The 16,475-nt window shown below is 39.4% G+C and overlaps 1 protein-coding gene across 8 annotated transcripts in view; it reads left to right on the top strand.

The window, feature by feature from the left end:
* Positions 1-16,475, top strand: part of CHST9 (carbohydrate sulfotransferase 9) — an 88,146-nt gene that overhangs the window by 65,929 nt on the left and 5,742 nt on the right. For 4 of the 8 annotated variants that reach the window (XM_058833266.1, XM_058833261.1, XM_058833265.1 and 1 more), the window contains one exon: positions 5,339-5,376. The exons of 1 other annotated variant lie outside the window; for it this stretch is intronic. In XM_058833266.1, coding sequence (XP_058689249.1) covers positions 5,339-5,376 — 38 coding nt within the window. Of the gene's footprint in view, positions 1-2,410; positions 2,458-4,734; positions 4,934-5,338; positions 5,377-5,504; positions 5,634-16,475 lie in introns of those variants that run through there. 3 more of the 8 variants (XM_058833268.1, XM_058833267.1, XM_058833271.1) reach the window with 3 other exon arrangements.

Genomic DNA, 16,475 nt, shown 5'->3' with positions numbered 1-16,475 from the left:
TCCTTTGTCAGTCCAATTTTTTTTTTCCTTTGGGGTTCCTTCTTGTTATGACTTCATTAGGTGGAAACTGAATGGTCTATGTTAATCAGCACAAGACATTTGGCTACTCAAGCTTTCGTAAATGTTTAGTTTCCCAGGGTCCTTTGAACTTCCCAGGGAACAGTTCTGCATCCTTATTAGAAACTGACAATTAAAGGTCTGTTTTCATATCAAAAGTAATCACAAAAAATTAGCTAGGGAGACCTTGGAATGCTGTGAGAGTTTCAGGGTGTTGAGATGGCCAACTTTCCTTCATTTGCTTCAATCAGTATCAACTTGGGTTTCTTTTTTATGTTTCCTTCTGCCAAGGCAACTTGTGAGTTGGCGTTGTGACAACTGAGAAGGATTATGCAATACCATGAAGATGTGATTAATATATTTTAGGCCACTGTAATCATATTCAGTTGCATAATTATCACAGAGGTGCAACAGTAAGCTAAACAGGGTTTTGAAGGCAATGGTATAAATGAGAACTTTCAGTTTATTGAATTCTTTGTTAGAAGGAGGAGGAAATGATGTGCAGACCTGCAAGAGCTGTGTTGCTTATAGACTTCAGAGATTCTGATGACAATGCATAGGAAATGTATGGTTCTGCCCTAAATATTTTAATCTTTTTGTGCCAATTTACAGGCTTTTGCAGAAGATAATTTGTTAATGTCACACCTTTTCTGTTATAAGCCTGAAAAAACAAATCTGAGTGTTTCTTCCCCAGGTTCTGGTGCCATGGGAATTTGCTGCAGAAGTTTATCAAAAATGAGTGCTTTGATTTACTTACACTTTTCAGAATCTGTGCTAGTAGTAGATCAGGACTCAAATAATCAAATTGGAGTGTGTAACAACTTAATAGGTTGAATATGTGTTTAAGTCTAGAAACATAAAAGATTAAGTTGGTAGGGTTTATTTCACAAACTTGAGAAACAAAACAAAATTGGTACTAGAGCATCAAATTCCCTGTTCACAAATGATTTTTTAGAAGTACCATTCCCACTTGAAATGAATATGGCTGTTCTAGATAATACATATGGCAGCTTCAGAGCAAGGCTGAGGGTTCTCTTTGTCCCCCTGAGATCTCCACACTATTCTCAGTCTTTCTGGAAACCTTCAGATACCTGGGAACAGAGAAACAGACTCAGCATTTCTGTTCATCCCCTGCCTTTCTGCCATGCCACAAATATTAGTAGAATTATCTGAAGACTTAAGGAGGCAAACTTTTTTTTCCACAGCTTTTATTTTGATATTGATGATGGTTTTTTTTGAAGTATATATAAATTTGGATTTGATTTTTGGAAGGGAAAAAAAAATCCTTTTTTGCTAGGTCTTATAGCAGTCACGTCACATAAATTGGCAGATCTGTATACTTAGGGGATTTTTCTCTCTAATTAAATACAGTAGTAATGTCTTGCCTTTTGAAATGAAACCTTTGTTTTTTCATCTGCATACTTACAGAACAAACATGCTGTCAAAATCCTTAATGTATCCAACTCAACTATTTGAACATAAAAAACAGCATCAAGCTGTTATTTGTTCTGTTGGAGTGTACTCATATTTCCAATCTGAATCTTTTGTACCTGGTGATCTTAATTATATTTGAGCTGGAAGTAGTTTAACATTAAAGGGAATTACAGCAGATTAATCTGTAAACCTGCACAAATACCACATTCCTGTGTATGGAGGTAAGCAGGGCACGGAGTGTGTAATTACGTGTTGCTCTCTGTGTAGGCTGTGTGCATAAGGCTGAGGAGGCGGTGTTGCCATTCCTCATGACAGCAGCAATTATGGCACACTCTCATGTCTTGCAGCTGTCAGTTACATTAGAAAACATACATTATTCCTCTCAGTAAGGTAATCTTCTAATCAGGGACAAGCAACCAAAAAAAAATTTAAAAAAAAAAAAACCGACTTGCCCTGGAAACAGGAATTAGTACACTAATTAGTGTATGAACATACAGAGAAATCTTCTAAACAGTGTTTGTTGTAATTTTTTTCTAAAGTGCTATAGCTTGAGGTCAACCCAAGAAGGCCATTTATCTCATCCAGTCAACCACCCATTACACTTTTTGCAACTAGAGAGACAAAAGAAAATCACTAAAAATTGGCAGAGGTATGCTTCTCCAGTCCTGATGCAAAAACATCACTGGAATCCAGTTGCAGCAGTTTGGCCTCAGTTAGCACGGTAAGAAAGCACAGTGTCAGCAAACAAGAATCATAGTTCATACTGGTAAATACAACTTTTGAATCAAAGAGTATCAGTTATTTGTCTATGATTAAGACCTTTGGATTTGCTTGTGATTTTAAGGCTGCCCAGGTGATATTGAGCCCTTTTAGGAGCAGTTTGCAAGACGACAGGTAGAAAAATGAAGCTTCAGAAGAAATACAGGAGAACAGCAAGCTGGTTACAAGCAGTCTGAGTTGCAGAAGGTATGCACTGGGTATGCACTGGGATTGCACTGGGTACCTACTGGGCAACTTCCATGTAAGTTTTCAGATGGCAGTAAATTTCCCAGTTAGTTTGAAGTAGCATAAGCTGCTGCCTCATTGCAGTGGCTTGGGAAAAACTGACAGAAATTTTAGATTTAGCATTTGTGCATCTACCAGAAGTGAAACTTCTTGCAAGTGTCCAGTATTACCTGAATTTCATAAGACTGACCCAGGTGTTGCCCATAGGACTGGCTGACATGTTCTGAGAGTTCTGGTTATGTCAGTGTCCTATTGCTTCATGTCCTTTGAGATAGGAACACTCTCTCCGTTGGTGGTTTTTGAATCCTGCTGGTGAATGGTGATGGTCACCACAAATGATCACAAGGCACCATGCAGGAACATCCTCCTCAAAACTGAGGGTGCCAAAAGTAAAACACAGATTAGCAACTACTCATTATAAAATAATTCTGGGAACAAAAAAAAAAAAAAAAAAAAAAAAAAAAAAGGCAAACAAAAAAAAGCATGAAGCAGGAAAAAAAATTCTGCCCACTTTCAAAGGCCTTGTCCTACCCTACAGTTAGCCAGTTAGCCCCTGGCAGCTGGAAACTGAACCAACCCCCTTTCAGCACTGTAGGTGTCATGTTTTTTCACTGCTTTTTGTGATATTTCTTCTAAAACAATGATGCAATACACACCAGGACTTTGCAGGTTTCCCCATGTAATGGTGCCAATATATTTCCACCCTCATTTGCAGCGTCTATTATTACAGACCTTGGTCCCTTCTGAGCACAAGTGCTGACTCGGCCAAATGCACGTAGTTGTTCTGTGATGAGGACAAGGATCGTCTAGCGAATAAATGGAGAACTCAGTATTCCATTTAGTGGTGACCTTGAATTTGATCTTTCTTCTGTCCTTAACAGCCCAGTCAATCTCTGTCCTGTTTAACCCATGTCATCATTGCTGTCGTATCATGCAGCCACTTCTGCAACTGCCTTTTCCTTCATACTGTACATTTAAATCACCAAAAGAAAGAAGAGAGAGCAAGGAAAGAATTACCATAAGTTCTTCTTCACCTGTTTCTCAGTAGTGTCAGGAATGGCTGCACAAGTCTTTCCCAGTCTTTCTGCCCTTTTTTTTATATTTGTCTGAGGTAGAAACCACAAGTTTGATTGATAATGCAATTTGCATCTTGAGGCATCACTGGAAATACAATGGCATGAAAGGCTACTCTGGCAGAGCACACTTTTCCCTCAGGGCTGACTTTAGAAACTCATTGATGTCACTTCCTTCCTCAGTCAGCAAGTGAATTTTCACTAATTCTCAAGACCAGCTGTCCATGCTGTCAACAGAAAGTTATTAAAATTCCTTTAAAGTGAATCAAAATAGCCTAAAAACAAATGTACTGGGAAACAGGAAAGCATCAGTATTCAAAGTCCACAAACCTTTGAGCAAAATAGTGTTGATCTAACCAGAGATTTCAAACACTCTTCTTTCCTAGCAACTTGTATATCATTAGAGAATGCTAAAAACACATACTCCTTTAATCTTCTATTACCAACAATCTATTTGGCTAAAATATTTGTTACAAAAATAAATCTTATTTCTCCTAAAGATGAACTCAGTGAACAAGGGAATACATTTTAACAAGTTTCCCCTAAAACTCTGTGGAGATTTTTTTAAAGCGTATTTTTTATATTTAGCAAATAAAAACACAACACAAGCATGCAGGAAGTAATTATCATAAGAGACAATCTTATAATATAGCCTAAAGTAATTATCTTCATCTGAATAATCTATAATGCTTTCATTGAAAAGAGGAGTAATCTCAGGGATGGGAAGGCAGGATCATTTTCCTTTATACTGTACTTTAACACTTCAAATATTTTCACCTCATTTTAAAAATTCTGTTTGTGCCACACTTATCAATATGGAAAAGTTTTGTTGAAATGGAGTATCCTTTCCAGGGCTGGAGGTGGCAGCCACCCGAGCTAGGCTGGCTCCCCTGACAGTTAATAGTGATACTGACAGGTTGTAAGTCCCGTCCTATCATTGTTATTTTTAAAAACCCTCGGGGTGCACGTAGCCTAGCTGGATAGGCAAGTGTGAAATTCCTGACTTTCCCCAATATGTGTGGACAGTCTCCAGTAGCAAACTGATACCAGCTGCCCTTTTGGCAACTAGTGCATGGGAGCAGTAAATGAAAGAAATTACTGCCTCTTTTGGTCAAAGAGCAAAGAACAGGTTTGAGGTGTCCTTGCTACCAGAGCCCCAGACAGTGTAGAAAAGCAGTGTTCGGTCTAGGTTTTGATTTTATCTCCAGAAGCACACTGAAGGACGCTGCAGAAGGAGGCCAGAATAAGGAAACAAGACCATAATTCAACTTGCCTCTTTGTGGATATTATCAGGATAGAATTTCTCCCTGGGCCAGCTGGTGCTTAGCATCAGTCTTGACACAGGCATTTAATTTTATTTTAAGGTAATGGCAGAAGTTGCTTTTCTCCTCCAGTGGTCAAATCCAGAGCTGGATGCTGCCAGACTCTTGGTCACGTAGTACATATTGCAACATCAAAATATACTATATATTAGAAATTTTTTTTCTCCCCTTTGAATGTTTAAATTTCTTGTGGGGTTCCAGGTTAGCAAGATTGGCTACCTATCCCAATCTTCTTTCTATCACATCTTTTTTATAAGAGAGGCTTGTGTTTGTTTTATTTTTGTGTGTTTCCATTTCAAATTATCAAGAAATTTCTACATGTTAAATTCTGTTTCTTGATTATAGGTTTTGATTTTTTTTTTAATTAACTTACTGTTTGTTACTCTGCATGTCTCTTATCATATTGATTAGAATATATGCAAGCTAACTATTTTCTTTCCCTTTCAGAGTCTGGAAAAAAACTGCAACAAGAGACAATTAATCAGGTATTTGGAAACTTTCACACTTTTTGTTAACTTAATTTTTCAGGCAGAAGAGTTGTGGCAAGTAGAAAGGTGAACTTCATGAGATACACTAATATTAACAATACAGGTGTGCTAAGGAGCATGTGTCAGACAACTGGCTGGCTCTGCAGATGTGCTGAATTCACAAGAGTAGCTATCATTTTGATCTAAGATTTGCCATTTAAACAATTTAATTCATCTACTTCCCAACGTGTTGATGCTGAGGACAAAGCCCAGAGGTAATTTGTTCATTGGTATCAAATTTTGTAGCACAACATTATGCTTGTTTTTTTCCTTTTGTTTGCTAGTATTCCTTTTAAAAGGCAGAAAGCTATTGATAAAAATACCTGAAGCACATGTAAGTAGTGTATTTCAGTGTTTCCTAGGTTATTTCTGCAATGAATTTTCATTGAGGCTGCACTAAACTGTGACATTGCTTGCAGAGGTGTTTTCCGTCTTGTCTTTTTTACTGTATCAAGAGTAACTACTTAGGAAGAAACCCTTACATATTGTAATTCGTCATTTCAATATCAGGAAAAGCATATAGAAACTGAACTGAACAGATTTCTAACCTGAAAGAGAGGAGGAAATCCAGAGTTTGCTTTCCTCAGTTACTTGCCTTTGTGGATTGAAAGGACCCAGCTCCACAAGAAGTGTGCTTGCTTGTCATTCTTGGGCTTCTTGTCCTCTTGCTGAAAGTGCTGTTATCCAGATGGCATATAAATGGGCATCTGGATTGTTTGTGAGATATATTTTGAAATACCGCTTAAAAAGTAGTCATTAAAATATTTGAAGTCTAGCAATTACCCTTCCTTAGGCCATTTTCCTTCTAAGCGATATATCGAGCCATTGGCGTAATCACATCACAGTTGTTTGTGAACTGATCACCGAGATGAAGAACTAACCTGACAGGGGACTGACCACCTAAAGCAGCCTGGTTTGGGTCTAACAGCAAGTGCCCTGCCAAGGCTGAGCATGGCACAGATGCCAGTGTGTCACTTTCAGTGGCCTGAGCTGGCACCCCTCTTCAGCAAGTAAACCCTTGCATGTCTGGACACTTACAGGAAGCCTGGTCCTGTGACCCAATGAAATATACATAGTTTTTACAACATTCTCTTTATTGAGAAACTGATGGATAGATATTTAGTCCAGAACATGGCACTTCGCATAAGCAAAGGAAATATTTCACTTTTTAAAATGACTGTAGAAATATTTTGGAATTTAATGGCAGTTCTGTGCTTTGACTGAGTTTATATCCTAGAACAAGTCTAATTAACTTTAATAACCAAAACTACATTTTAAAGTTAACCTGAAATGTCTTGCAAAGCTACTTTTGGGAGTCTTTGTTGGCCAGAAGGGGGGGCACTTGTATTTTTAAACCACAACTAGAGGCAACGTTGGCAGTGTGTGAGTCGTTGATTGGAGACCTAATTCTGCACGTTTTCTGTGTGGCAAAATCTGCTCTGTGCATGTCGTTGTCCTTTTCTGAGGAAAAATGTCTATTGTGATTTTTAAAAACAATTTCCACATTTTCAAAGGGTGGATCATGTGCTGTACTTTGTGTGTCCAGTCTTGGTCTTTTTTTTTTCCTGCATGCCACTGTGTTGCTTTCATTGAATGGTTCACTTGCTCTGTCTCTCTGCAGTTAACCTAAGAGTATCTAATTTTGTAAGAATATTTAATTGTCTTTATATGCTGAATGTATCTAAATAAAGCTGTAAAAAGTTGATTTTCAGACATTCCCATTTATATGGGTACTACTTAAGCTGGTGATGTCCCATTCCATATGAATTTCCTTTCAATTTCCAAAAATTGGAAGAGTGTTTCAGAACAGAAATCAATTTCGTTTTCAAGTCTGTCATTGAGGGCACAATTACAGAAGCCCTTTGTATTTGATTTGTATTTTTATTGCTTCAACAAAAATATTTAAACTGGTGTTGATCCTTATGGAATATCTGTCATGGAAGGATTATTTTTATTTTCAATACTGAACTTAAAATTTTATATGCAAGGTAAGATCCTTTAGTCCCCTTTAAGTTCAATTCAGCAACAGTAAGTTAAACTGGCTGCCAGAAATTTAAGTGAGGGAGAAGCTCTCTGCAGAAGATGGATGATGTTACAATTTGACAGGAGCAAGAGTGCAAAGGGACAAATAGCAGGAAATATCTTGTTGAGAAGTGAGTGAAACAGAAGGGGATGGAGAAATGATAAAGCTGCTGTCCCAGCGACCTCCTGCTGGGTAAATCCCTGACTGTCTGTGTGTATCTTGGACCTCTCTAATCTTGAAAACCACTGTGGTTTCTGTGTGGCTCTTAGCTCTTCTAAAGCCTAAGCAAAGTTTAGTGAAACATGGCATTGACAAAACACTAAGGGAAGATCTGCTTCCAGAAACCTTTGGCTACAGTTATCTTCACTAGCTTTTGTTCCCTTTGATCATAAGGCATCTGCTGGTTTTCCTCAAGCACCATTTTTGTCATTTTTTATATAAATATGTATGTTCATTTAACTGCAGTGGCCATTTACCACCAGCAGTCAACCAGATGTAGCACAAATTCTGCTTTTCAATACCTGTTTCTAACTACCTTTGCAACTTCAAGGGTAAATCCTGGCACCAATGTACAGCCTGTTTACTGCAGCATATTAACAACTGCTGAGGAAAATGAAGCAAGAAAAACCCCATGTGTTTCTATGTAACAGTCTTGGCAAAACAACATATTACAGACCACGAATCAAAATGTGTCTGGGGAAATCCCTTATGTTTCAAACTTATAAATGCTTGTCATCCTAATATTGGCTTGAGTTGTGCTCTTAATGTACACTCCTACATACAGTTTTGTCCAGTGCCTCTGAATCTCTGATGGACTGACAAGAATATGTGTAATTGCATTTGGAAGTTGAAGTTGTTTGCAGAGTCAGATTTTTGGGTTAAAATCCCAGCTGTGTTTGAGCTCAGACTTGAGCCTGTCCCTGCTGCAGTGAAGCTGCAGGTCAGATTGGGAGTTGAGTGAGAGTGCTCCACAATATCTGTCCCCCTGTTTTGTCACTGAGGAGCTTTTTGTCGGACAAACTGTCTTGAAGTGACACATCCATCCCTCAGTCTTTTAAATGCTCTGTCAGGAAGAATTTCCCTTTCTGCACATGGGTTTGCAAAGCAGGAACACAGAAAGGATAATGATGAGGCAATGTACTTGCTAGAGCTGGGGTTGGACCACGGATAACTGCAGCTCTGACATACTGTCAGTATGTGTACACCTTGTGACAACTCAAACCTCTGTTAAATGACAATATAAGTTTGTTGTACAGGCCATGATGAGAAATAGCTTATAACCTGAATGTTGCTTGGGGTACATGGTGTAATAAATCCATATTAATATGAGTGAAAACTTCACAGTTCAGACCACACTCGTTGGTTGCCCTTGCACTCTGCTGTAGCTTACTCCAGTTCTCTCCTCCATCTCCTTCATCGTCTCAAATGACCTAGCTAAAAAAAACTTCAGTCCGTTTATGCCAGCTTAGTAAATCTGAGATAAACAAGTCTTGCCACTTTGAGGTTATCTGATAGGTATGGCACGTGCTTCTGTTTTCCCAGTTTGGGGTCATATTCCTAAGTGTTACATACTTTATTCCTCCAAAATTAAGGATTTGAAAATCTACAAGAGAGCTTTTAGCCCACTAAACAAACTGAACTACTATTTCACCCTCAGGTGCTTTATAAAATCACCTAGTGGTTGAGGCTGGAAGACTTCTCTGGAGATCATCTTGTCTAAACCCCTTACTCATAGAGCAGGTTGCCCAGGATCACATCTGGCTGGATTTTGCGTACCTTCAAGAGTAGTGATTCCTCTATTCTTGGATATTTCTGGATGCCTGTGCTTGATATTTGCACAGTAGAACTGTATTTTGTTATATCTACATGGAATTCCTTGTGTTTCACTTAATGCCCTATCACTGGACACCTCTGAGTCTGGCACTATCATTTCCCCCCACTTCTTCTCTCCCAGATTACATACATTGATAAGATCTCTCCAAGCCTTCTCCAAGCTAAACAGCACCAGCTCTTGGCCACTGCTTGTATGTCACATGCCCCTAACCTTTAAATACCTCGTTGCCCCTTCACTGAACTCACTCCAGCATGGCTACCTCCATGTCCATTTATCCACTGCATGCGTTCCAGTATGCCCATGTCTTGCACTGGGAAGTCCAGAACTGGACACAGCACTCCCAGTGTGTCTGTGTCTCACCAGGGCTGAGCAGATGTGAAGGATCACCTCTCCTGCTCTGCTGGAATTGCTCTGCCTGATGCAGCCCAGGAGGCTGTTGGTGTTCTTTGCTTTGAGAGCACATGTCTGGCTGACAGTCATCTTGTTCTCCTACAAAGCTGCTTTCCCACTCTGCAGCCCCCAGCCAGTAGTGGTTCCTGGGCTTGTTTCTCCCCAGCTGTGGGACTTTGCATTCCATTTTGTCAAATCTCATGAAGTTCCTGTTTAGCCATTTTGCAAATCTGTTGAGGTCCTTGTGAATGGCAGCACAACCCTCTGGTGTATCAGCCACTCCTCCCAGTTTTGTATTGCCTGCAGGCTTGGTGAGGGTATGTTCTGTCTCATCATCCAGGTCAGTAATAAAGTTGTGGGAAACTTCTGGACCCACCATCGACCTTGGGGCAGTAGTGAATGGCCTCCAGCTGCATTTCTTGCACAACTGTTTGAGCTTAAGTTTTCAGTCCAACTCACTGAGCACTTATCTAACCTGTAATTCATGAAGGTGTTATGGGAGTGCCAAAAGCCTTAGTAAATCTGAGATAAACAAGATCGAGGACTCTCCCCTCACTGCTGATCGTCATCTCCATGTACAGGGCTATTAGACTGGTCAGGCTCAATTTCCCCTTCATAAATCCATGCAAGATGAGATTTAGCTGGAGGACAGTTACCAGTGGAGTACTCCAGGGGTCACAGCTGAATAAATACTGCTTAACTTCTTCATTACATATCAAGATGATGGGATGGAGTGTACCCTCCGGAAGTTGTCACAGGATGTAAAACTGGGCAGAGGAATTGCTGATGCAACAAAGGGCTGTGCTGCCATGCAGAGCAACTTCAACAGGGTGGAGAAATGGATCAACTGTAACCTCATGAAGTTCATCAAGGTGAAATACACCCAGGGAGGAATAGTCCCCTGCTCTGTCATGCTCCCAGATAATGAGGCAAAGCTGATCAGCCTGTAATTTCCTTGCTATCCAACCTTAAAGATAGGAGTGATGTTTGCTTTCTTCCAGTCCTCAGGAAACCTTCACCAATCACCATGATCTTTCACAGATAATCAAGAATAGGCTCACAGTGATATCCTCCAGCTCCTTCAGCACTCAAGGGTGCATTCCATAAGCTCTTTGTTTCTGTTCCATGAGGATTTGTTTCTATCTAGTTTGTTTAAATATTCCCTAAGCTGATCCTTCTCCGCCAAGGGAAATCTTCCTTGCTCCTGACTTGAAGTGTGGCCTCACCAGTGCTGAGTGCAGAGGGACAAACCCTCTCCTAGTCCTGTAGGCCATACAATTTTTGATACAAACCAAGATTCCATTGGCCTTCTTGGCCACCTGGGCACACACACTGGGACAGATCCAGCTGCTAACCAGCACCCCCCTTTCCTTTTCCACTGGAAAACTTTCCAGCCACTCCTCTTTTCTCTGATCCACTAGGTGGATCCACCTGGTCATGTCCTGTAGGTTCTCACTTGTTCACTTGTTTGAGGTAGACAGCTCTGAGCCCTGTATGGTTGAATATGAGATCCTTCCTGCTCCCCCTGCACATTTTGTTTATTAGTAAGCAGAAGTTGATGGGGTTTTTTAATTATTTTTTAATTTTTTATTTGATATATTATCAGATAAAAATCAGTTGGGAAAAAATATTCTGTTTTTCCCTACACATAACATTTTCTTTCTTCCAAGTTGGTAAGGATTGCTTCTGGTAACATTCTCTGCCCTCTTTAAGTTCAGATAACATAACAGTCCTTCACTGATTAGTGCATAATATATAGTACCAAGATGGTGACTCTCAGAAAAAAATGCAGGAGGAACTATTATTTAAATGACTATAGGAGACACTTTTATGTGAGAATTTTTTCAGTCTCTTGTGGAGTAAACTGTTTCTCAGGCTGTATAGAGAGGAACATAAGTGCAGTGTCTGAAGATAAAAATATCTTAAATTTTATGAAGAATTATTCTTTTTGTGAAAAAAAACCCCAAGAATTAAAATGCACAACAGACTGAATGCTCAGCAGAAGTATTGAAAGACATGGTGTGAGGTTAGAGCAGTGAAAGGCAGCATGGACTGGGAAGCTGTGTTGCAATCCCAGTTATCAGATTTCTGTGTCTTTTCTTGCTCTGTAAAATGGCAAGGTTTGTCTACCAGTGTTGATCAGAAAGCAGGAATCGTGATATTCACATGGGCTAGGCAATTATAATCTTTCCTTGGTTTACAGACATGGAAAAATGAAGTGTGAAGGTCAAGGGACCTTCAAGGATAAGCGTGTTTACCTGCAAACAAGATAGCCAAAGACTGTGGCTCTGGTGGGTGCAGCTACCCTTAAACACAGTGCTGCTCTTATGATTCCTGTGCTTCAAGGAGGGATGGTGCTTGAACTAGTTAGTGTTTGGGTGGCACACTGATCAGCTGTGGTGCTGCTTGCATATTAATGCATATTGAGTGGACAGCCACACAAAAATCTGCTACAGAATAAGCTAGTGTATTTTCTTTTACCTGTGATAGACATGACAGCCCCATTCAGTGAAACAGGGTCAGTCAGTGTGAGGATGGAGTGTACAGTGAATAATGCCCTTTGTCAATTCACAGTCTATTTTTTCCCACTGTGATTTATGAATGCAATCAATTCTCAAGTATTATTATTTCCATCTAGAAATGAGCACACAAATTTGTTTAAAAGTGTACAAATGTAGGCAAACATGTATTTGAGACATTTGCCAACCTAGAGTGCATTTACATTTCTATTTATTTTTTATTTACCAATAAAGTCATCTAACTTGAATTAAATGCTAATTGTGATTGAAGGGAAAATGCTTTGAGACCTCTAGAGATCTTAGTGTGTCTTCCAAAGCAATTTAGGGGAAATTGAATTCTTCATGCCTGAATATACATTAATATTCTTCATCTGAACTTAGTTTCATTTGAAACTTTTCTTATTATTTCTAAAAGAGCAAGATGTCTTGTTTATGCTGGAAGATAAGTGTGTTTACCTGCAAACAAGATAGAGATGGATTCTGTTTACCAGAAAAAAATCCCTGTGAATCTTGCCACAGCCACTGACGTGAGGAATTCTGCTTTGTGTGCAGAAGCACAGCATTAGATTTCAGGCCTCTATTCTCAAGGCACTTGCTGGAAAATGGGAGCCAGGGCTTCAGCCCTATCATGCAGGGTTAACCTCCAGAATTAACACCCAGCAGCTTGGTCAGCTTCCTGCAAAATATGTCTATTTATGCAGACAGGGAAATGGGGATAGGGTCTCTCCTGTGCAGACTGAGTGTTGATCAACAAGGGCTGAGACGTGTTCCCTCTTTGCATAAAAACTGTTGGTGTCCCTTTTCTTTAGAGAGAAATATAGATGTTGTCTGAAATATGAAATGTGCTCAAAAATTCCTGCCTGGCTTGAGTTGTGAATATGCAAGAGACATTTGTTTTCAAATGTGTGTTTCAAATACACTTGCAAATAGCAATTTTGGGAATTGCATTTGTCAACAGCAGGAGCTGTTTAGGCAACTTGGTTTACTTCTGTGCTTTAAGTTATGAAAATGTAGGCACATTAGCATTACTTAATGAGTTAAAATAAGAGTTCAATATGTAATATACAGAGATTGCCTGAAAGTGTCATCTTCAGATTTAACCTCCCTCTATACATAATGTAAACCTACTTGTTATGAAGCCCTATGCTTCATAAAATGAATGCCGTATGCTTGGTTTAGTCCATTTTGAATTTCAGGTTGTTTAAATTGCTTTGCTGCAAGATTGTTCTGTGTAGAAATGTGAGTAAGTGTTGGTGAAGATTTCTGGCCACTGACCACAATGTTTGACTTAGGTTTTACTGATACAGAGGAGAACTGAGCTCAGGATTAAACAATTTTAACACACCAGTTTTCCTGTACCCAAAACAAGTGTTGCTAGGTAGGAAGGAGGTTGGGCTAAATATGGCCAAGTGTTAAGAGGTCCATGACCTGAGAATGGCCTTTTATTACCAGTGCATCTTAGCTGCACATCTAGGGACATGCACTGCATGCAAATTGGCTGCAGACTCTGCCCAAACACTAGCTGTCTGGGCTGCAGTGGCTCTGTGCTTATTTTCAAGTCTGTAAGTTATAGTGCCAAGAACCAGCACCATAAAACTGTTATTGGGAGGCAAGACAAGCAGCATCAGCATTGCACTATCCTGAAACCAATTTATTATTGCTATCAATTAACCTTCACTTTTATTTATTTATTAGTAATAAGGGAGTGGAGTGCTTTTATTTGCTATACTTGGTTGCAGTTGTATTGGTGAATCTTTAATCTGTCATGCAAAACTTAGTTTCTGATAATAATAGCATCTTTATTGCTACTTTTTCTATTAATTATAACTTGATCTTTCTTATTCCAACCATTCAAAACATGCTTTGGAGAATCCAAATGCTTTGACTGTGAAGGTGGAAACAGGAGAGGGTTAATTCCAGATTTGATGAAGAATTGGCAAGTAAATTAGAGCTTCATTTCTTTCATCCAAATTGCTGACCATGTGAATCAGCTTGTGGAAGTGGCTCGTGCAGACTGTCTTGCCTCATTAGCATGACTTTGTGCTTTCTGTAGATGAAGACAGGGCAGGGAGAGGAGGGGAGCTTGGTGCAAAGCCAGGAGTTGGGTATCTGTGAGGTCTCAGCCAAAGACAAATGGATTTTTCCTGTACCCTATTAAGTGGGGACAATACGCTACCATACTTGTGATAATGTTACTGTCTCTCTTACCCCACTGAGCCTCTCTGCTTTCCCCACTGCCTGTAGGCCTGTGTTGTTCTTCTGCAAAACCATCTCTGGATTGGAGCTCTCTGTGCAAATTTTTCCACACTGATCACTGACACTTGGCCACACTGTATAAAAAGAAAAAAAACTCTCTTTGCCCTTTCTTTTTTCATTATCTTGGTCTGTATTCTTGCCATAACTCCAAGTCACCATGTAATCAGATGCTGGACTTTTTGCTAATAGATTCTGGGGGAAATAGTCACTGACTCACAAAGCTGTGTTTTGAAAAGCAGTATTTAAAATTACTGGTATCAGTTAATTAAAATCTACCTGAAGTATTTTCTTTCTTACTATGATCAGTTATTCTATTTTGTGTCCAGCTCAGAGTTCACAAGGATCTCCTTTGAATCTAATTGTAGTTCAGCTACAAACCATGAGGTTTGCCTTTTAGACTCTGAAGGAAATTCTGAGTATCTTGTATACTATTTTTTTTCCCTCAACCTATTTAGTAATCATAGAGATGCTTGGTACAAGTACATGTGTTTTAGGGATACATATCTCCTAGGAAAATGTGGTGTCTGTGACAGTAAGGTCTTGCCTCTGGCTTTTGAGGAATGTAGCATCACTGATATGCCCTGAATAAATTAGATAAGCCAAAAAATCATGGTTCCACTGGGAGGTGACAGGTTAGTGGTGCCTATTATCTTTGGAGGAGCTGATACAAGCACAAGTGATGAATCAAGAGGTTTATCTCCACTGCACAGAAGGTGAAGCACCTCATCAGCAAATATTTTCTGCCAAACTGAATAGTCTCTCCATTGGGAGATCCTGTGAGAATCTGTTCAGCTCCCCAACATTGCACTAAACAATTGCTTAGATATGAGAGAGTTCTGGGCATATTTACATGTTAGCTCAGGTAGCATAGGGTAGTATTAGAGGAGTCTGCCCATTCTGAATTACATTTTCCAAAGAGTCCTCTAGCACAAAAGAAGTTAGGATAATCTCTCCTTTTAGCAGGCTTAAGAAAACTTGCACATATAAGTAAGCTCTTCATGTTTGCACAGCTGAAGTGAGGTAGTGACACACCCAGGCTTCACTGGCTTGCAGAAAATAGGAGTCATGCAAACTTTTCCTCATATTTAAACTGCATACCAAGTCTCAGATATCTCCAACAATCGTGGTCCTCTGATTAAGAGATTCTTCTAAGTGTCCCCAGCAGATATCAGAGAATCACAGAACAGTTTGAGTTGGAAGGGACCTTTCAAAGGTCACTTAGTCCAATCCTCTTGCAATGACAGGGATATCTTAACTAAATCAGTTTGCTCAGAGCCGCATCAACCATTATGTGAAAAACTTGAGGTTTTAGGCTGAAACTATTGGTTCCAAAGTTTTTAAAGACTCACAGATACCTACCATCCAAGTAAGAGGATTTTTATTTTGTAGTCCTCCAATATTCAGTCTGCCTTCAGCTAAAAACATAAATAGGAGACTCATCTCTATGTGCTCCTTGATCATTATAGTCAGAGTGTGAATTGGAAAATGAACCTTGTCTCAAATTACTCTTTCTCAGTTTTCTACAGAGTCATCCTAGGTAAACAGGTAAGTTGGTAGCGGAGAAAAGTACAAGAAAACGAAATATTTCTCCCCTTTATTATTCTTCATGCTATGTTTTCAGTTGAGCTTATTTAATTTTATTATTCCTATTGGTAAAACTGAATATCCAGCACTAAGGCATTTAGGAAACACAGCACTGTCTGCACTGCAGGCCATTAAATCTTTGTAAATCAGCCCTGAAAAATCAGCCTCTCCAATACATCATTATCTTTTTGCATGGTGAGTTGCTCTAATTACAAACTGCCTCGATGAGATCCTACCCGTGCATTGTAAAATTGCCACAAAGCATAATTGGATGAGTCTTAACCATTCTTGGCAGTAGTGAATCTCTTCTACCCCAGTGGCTTGTGAAGGTATTAAAGGACAAGACAGCTTCAGTGTGTATAAAAGAAGGTATTGGCTACTTATTTTTACAGTGAGGAGAAATTCTTTTGTGAATGGGGAGGAGCAAGGAATCTCCAGCAGTTAAAAAAAT

The sequence above is a fragment of the Poecile atricapillus genome, chromosome 2, assembly GCF_030490865.1.
Source record: "Poecile atricapillus isolate bPoeAtr1 chromosome 2, bPoeAtr1.hap1, whole genome shotgun sequence".
NCBI lineage: Eukaryota > Metazoa > Chordata > Aves > Passeriformes > Paridae > Poecile > Poecile atricapillus.
Note: the sequence above shows the minus strand (reverse complement) of the source record. Positions and strands in the feature narration are given on the sequence as shown.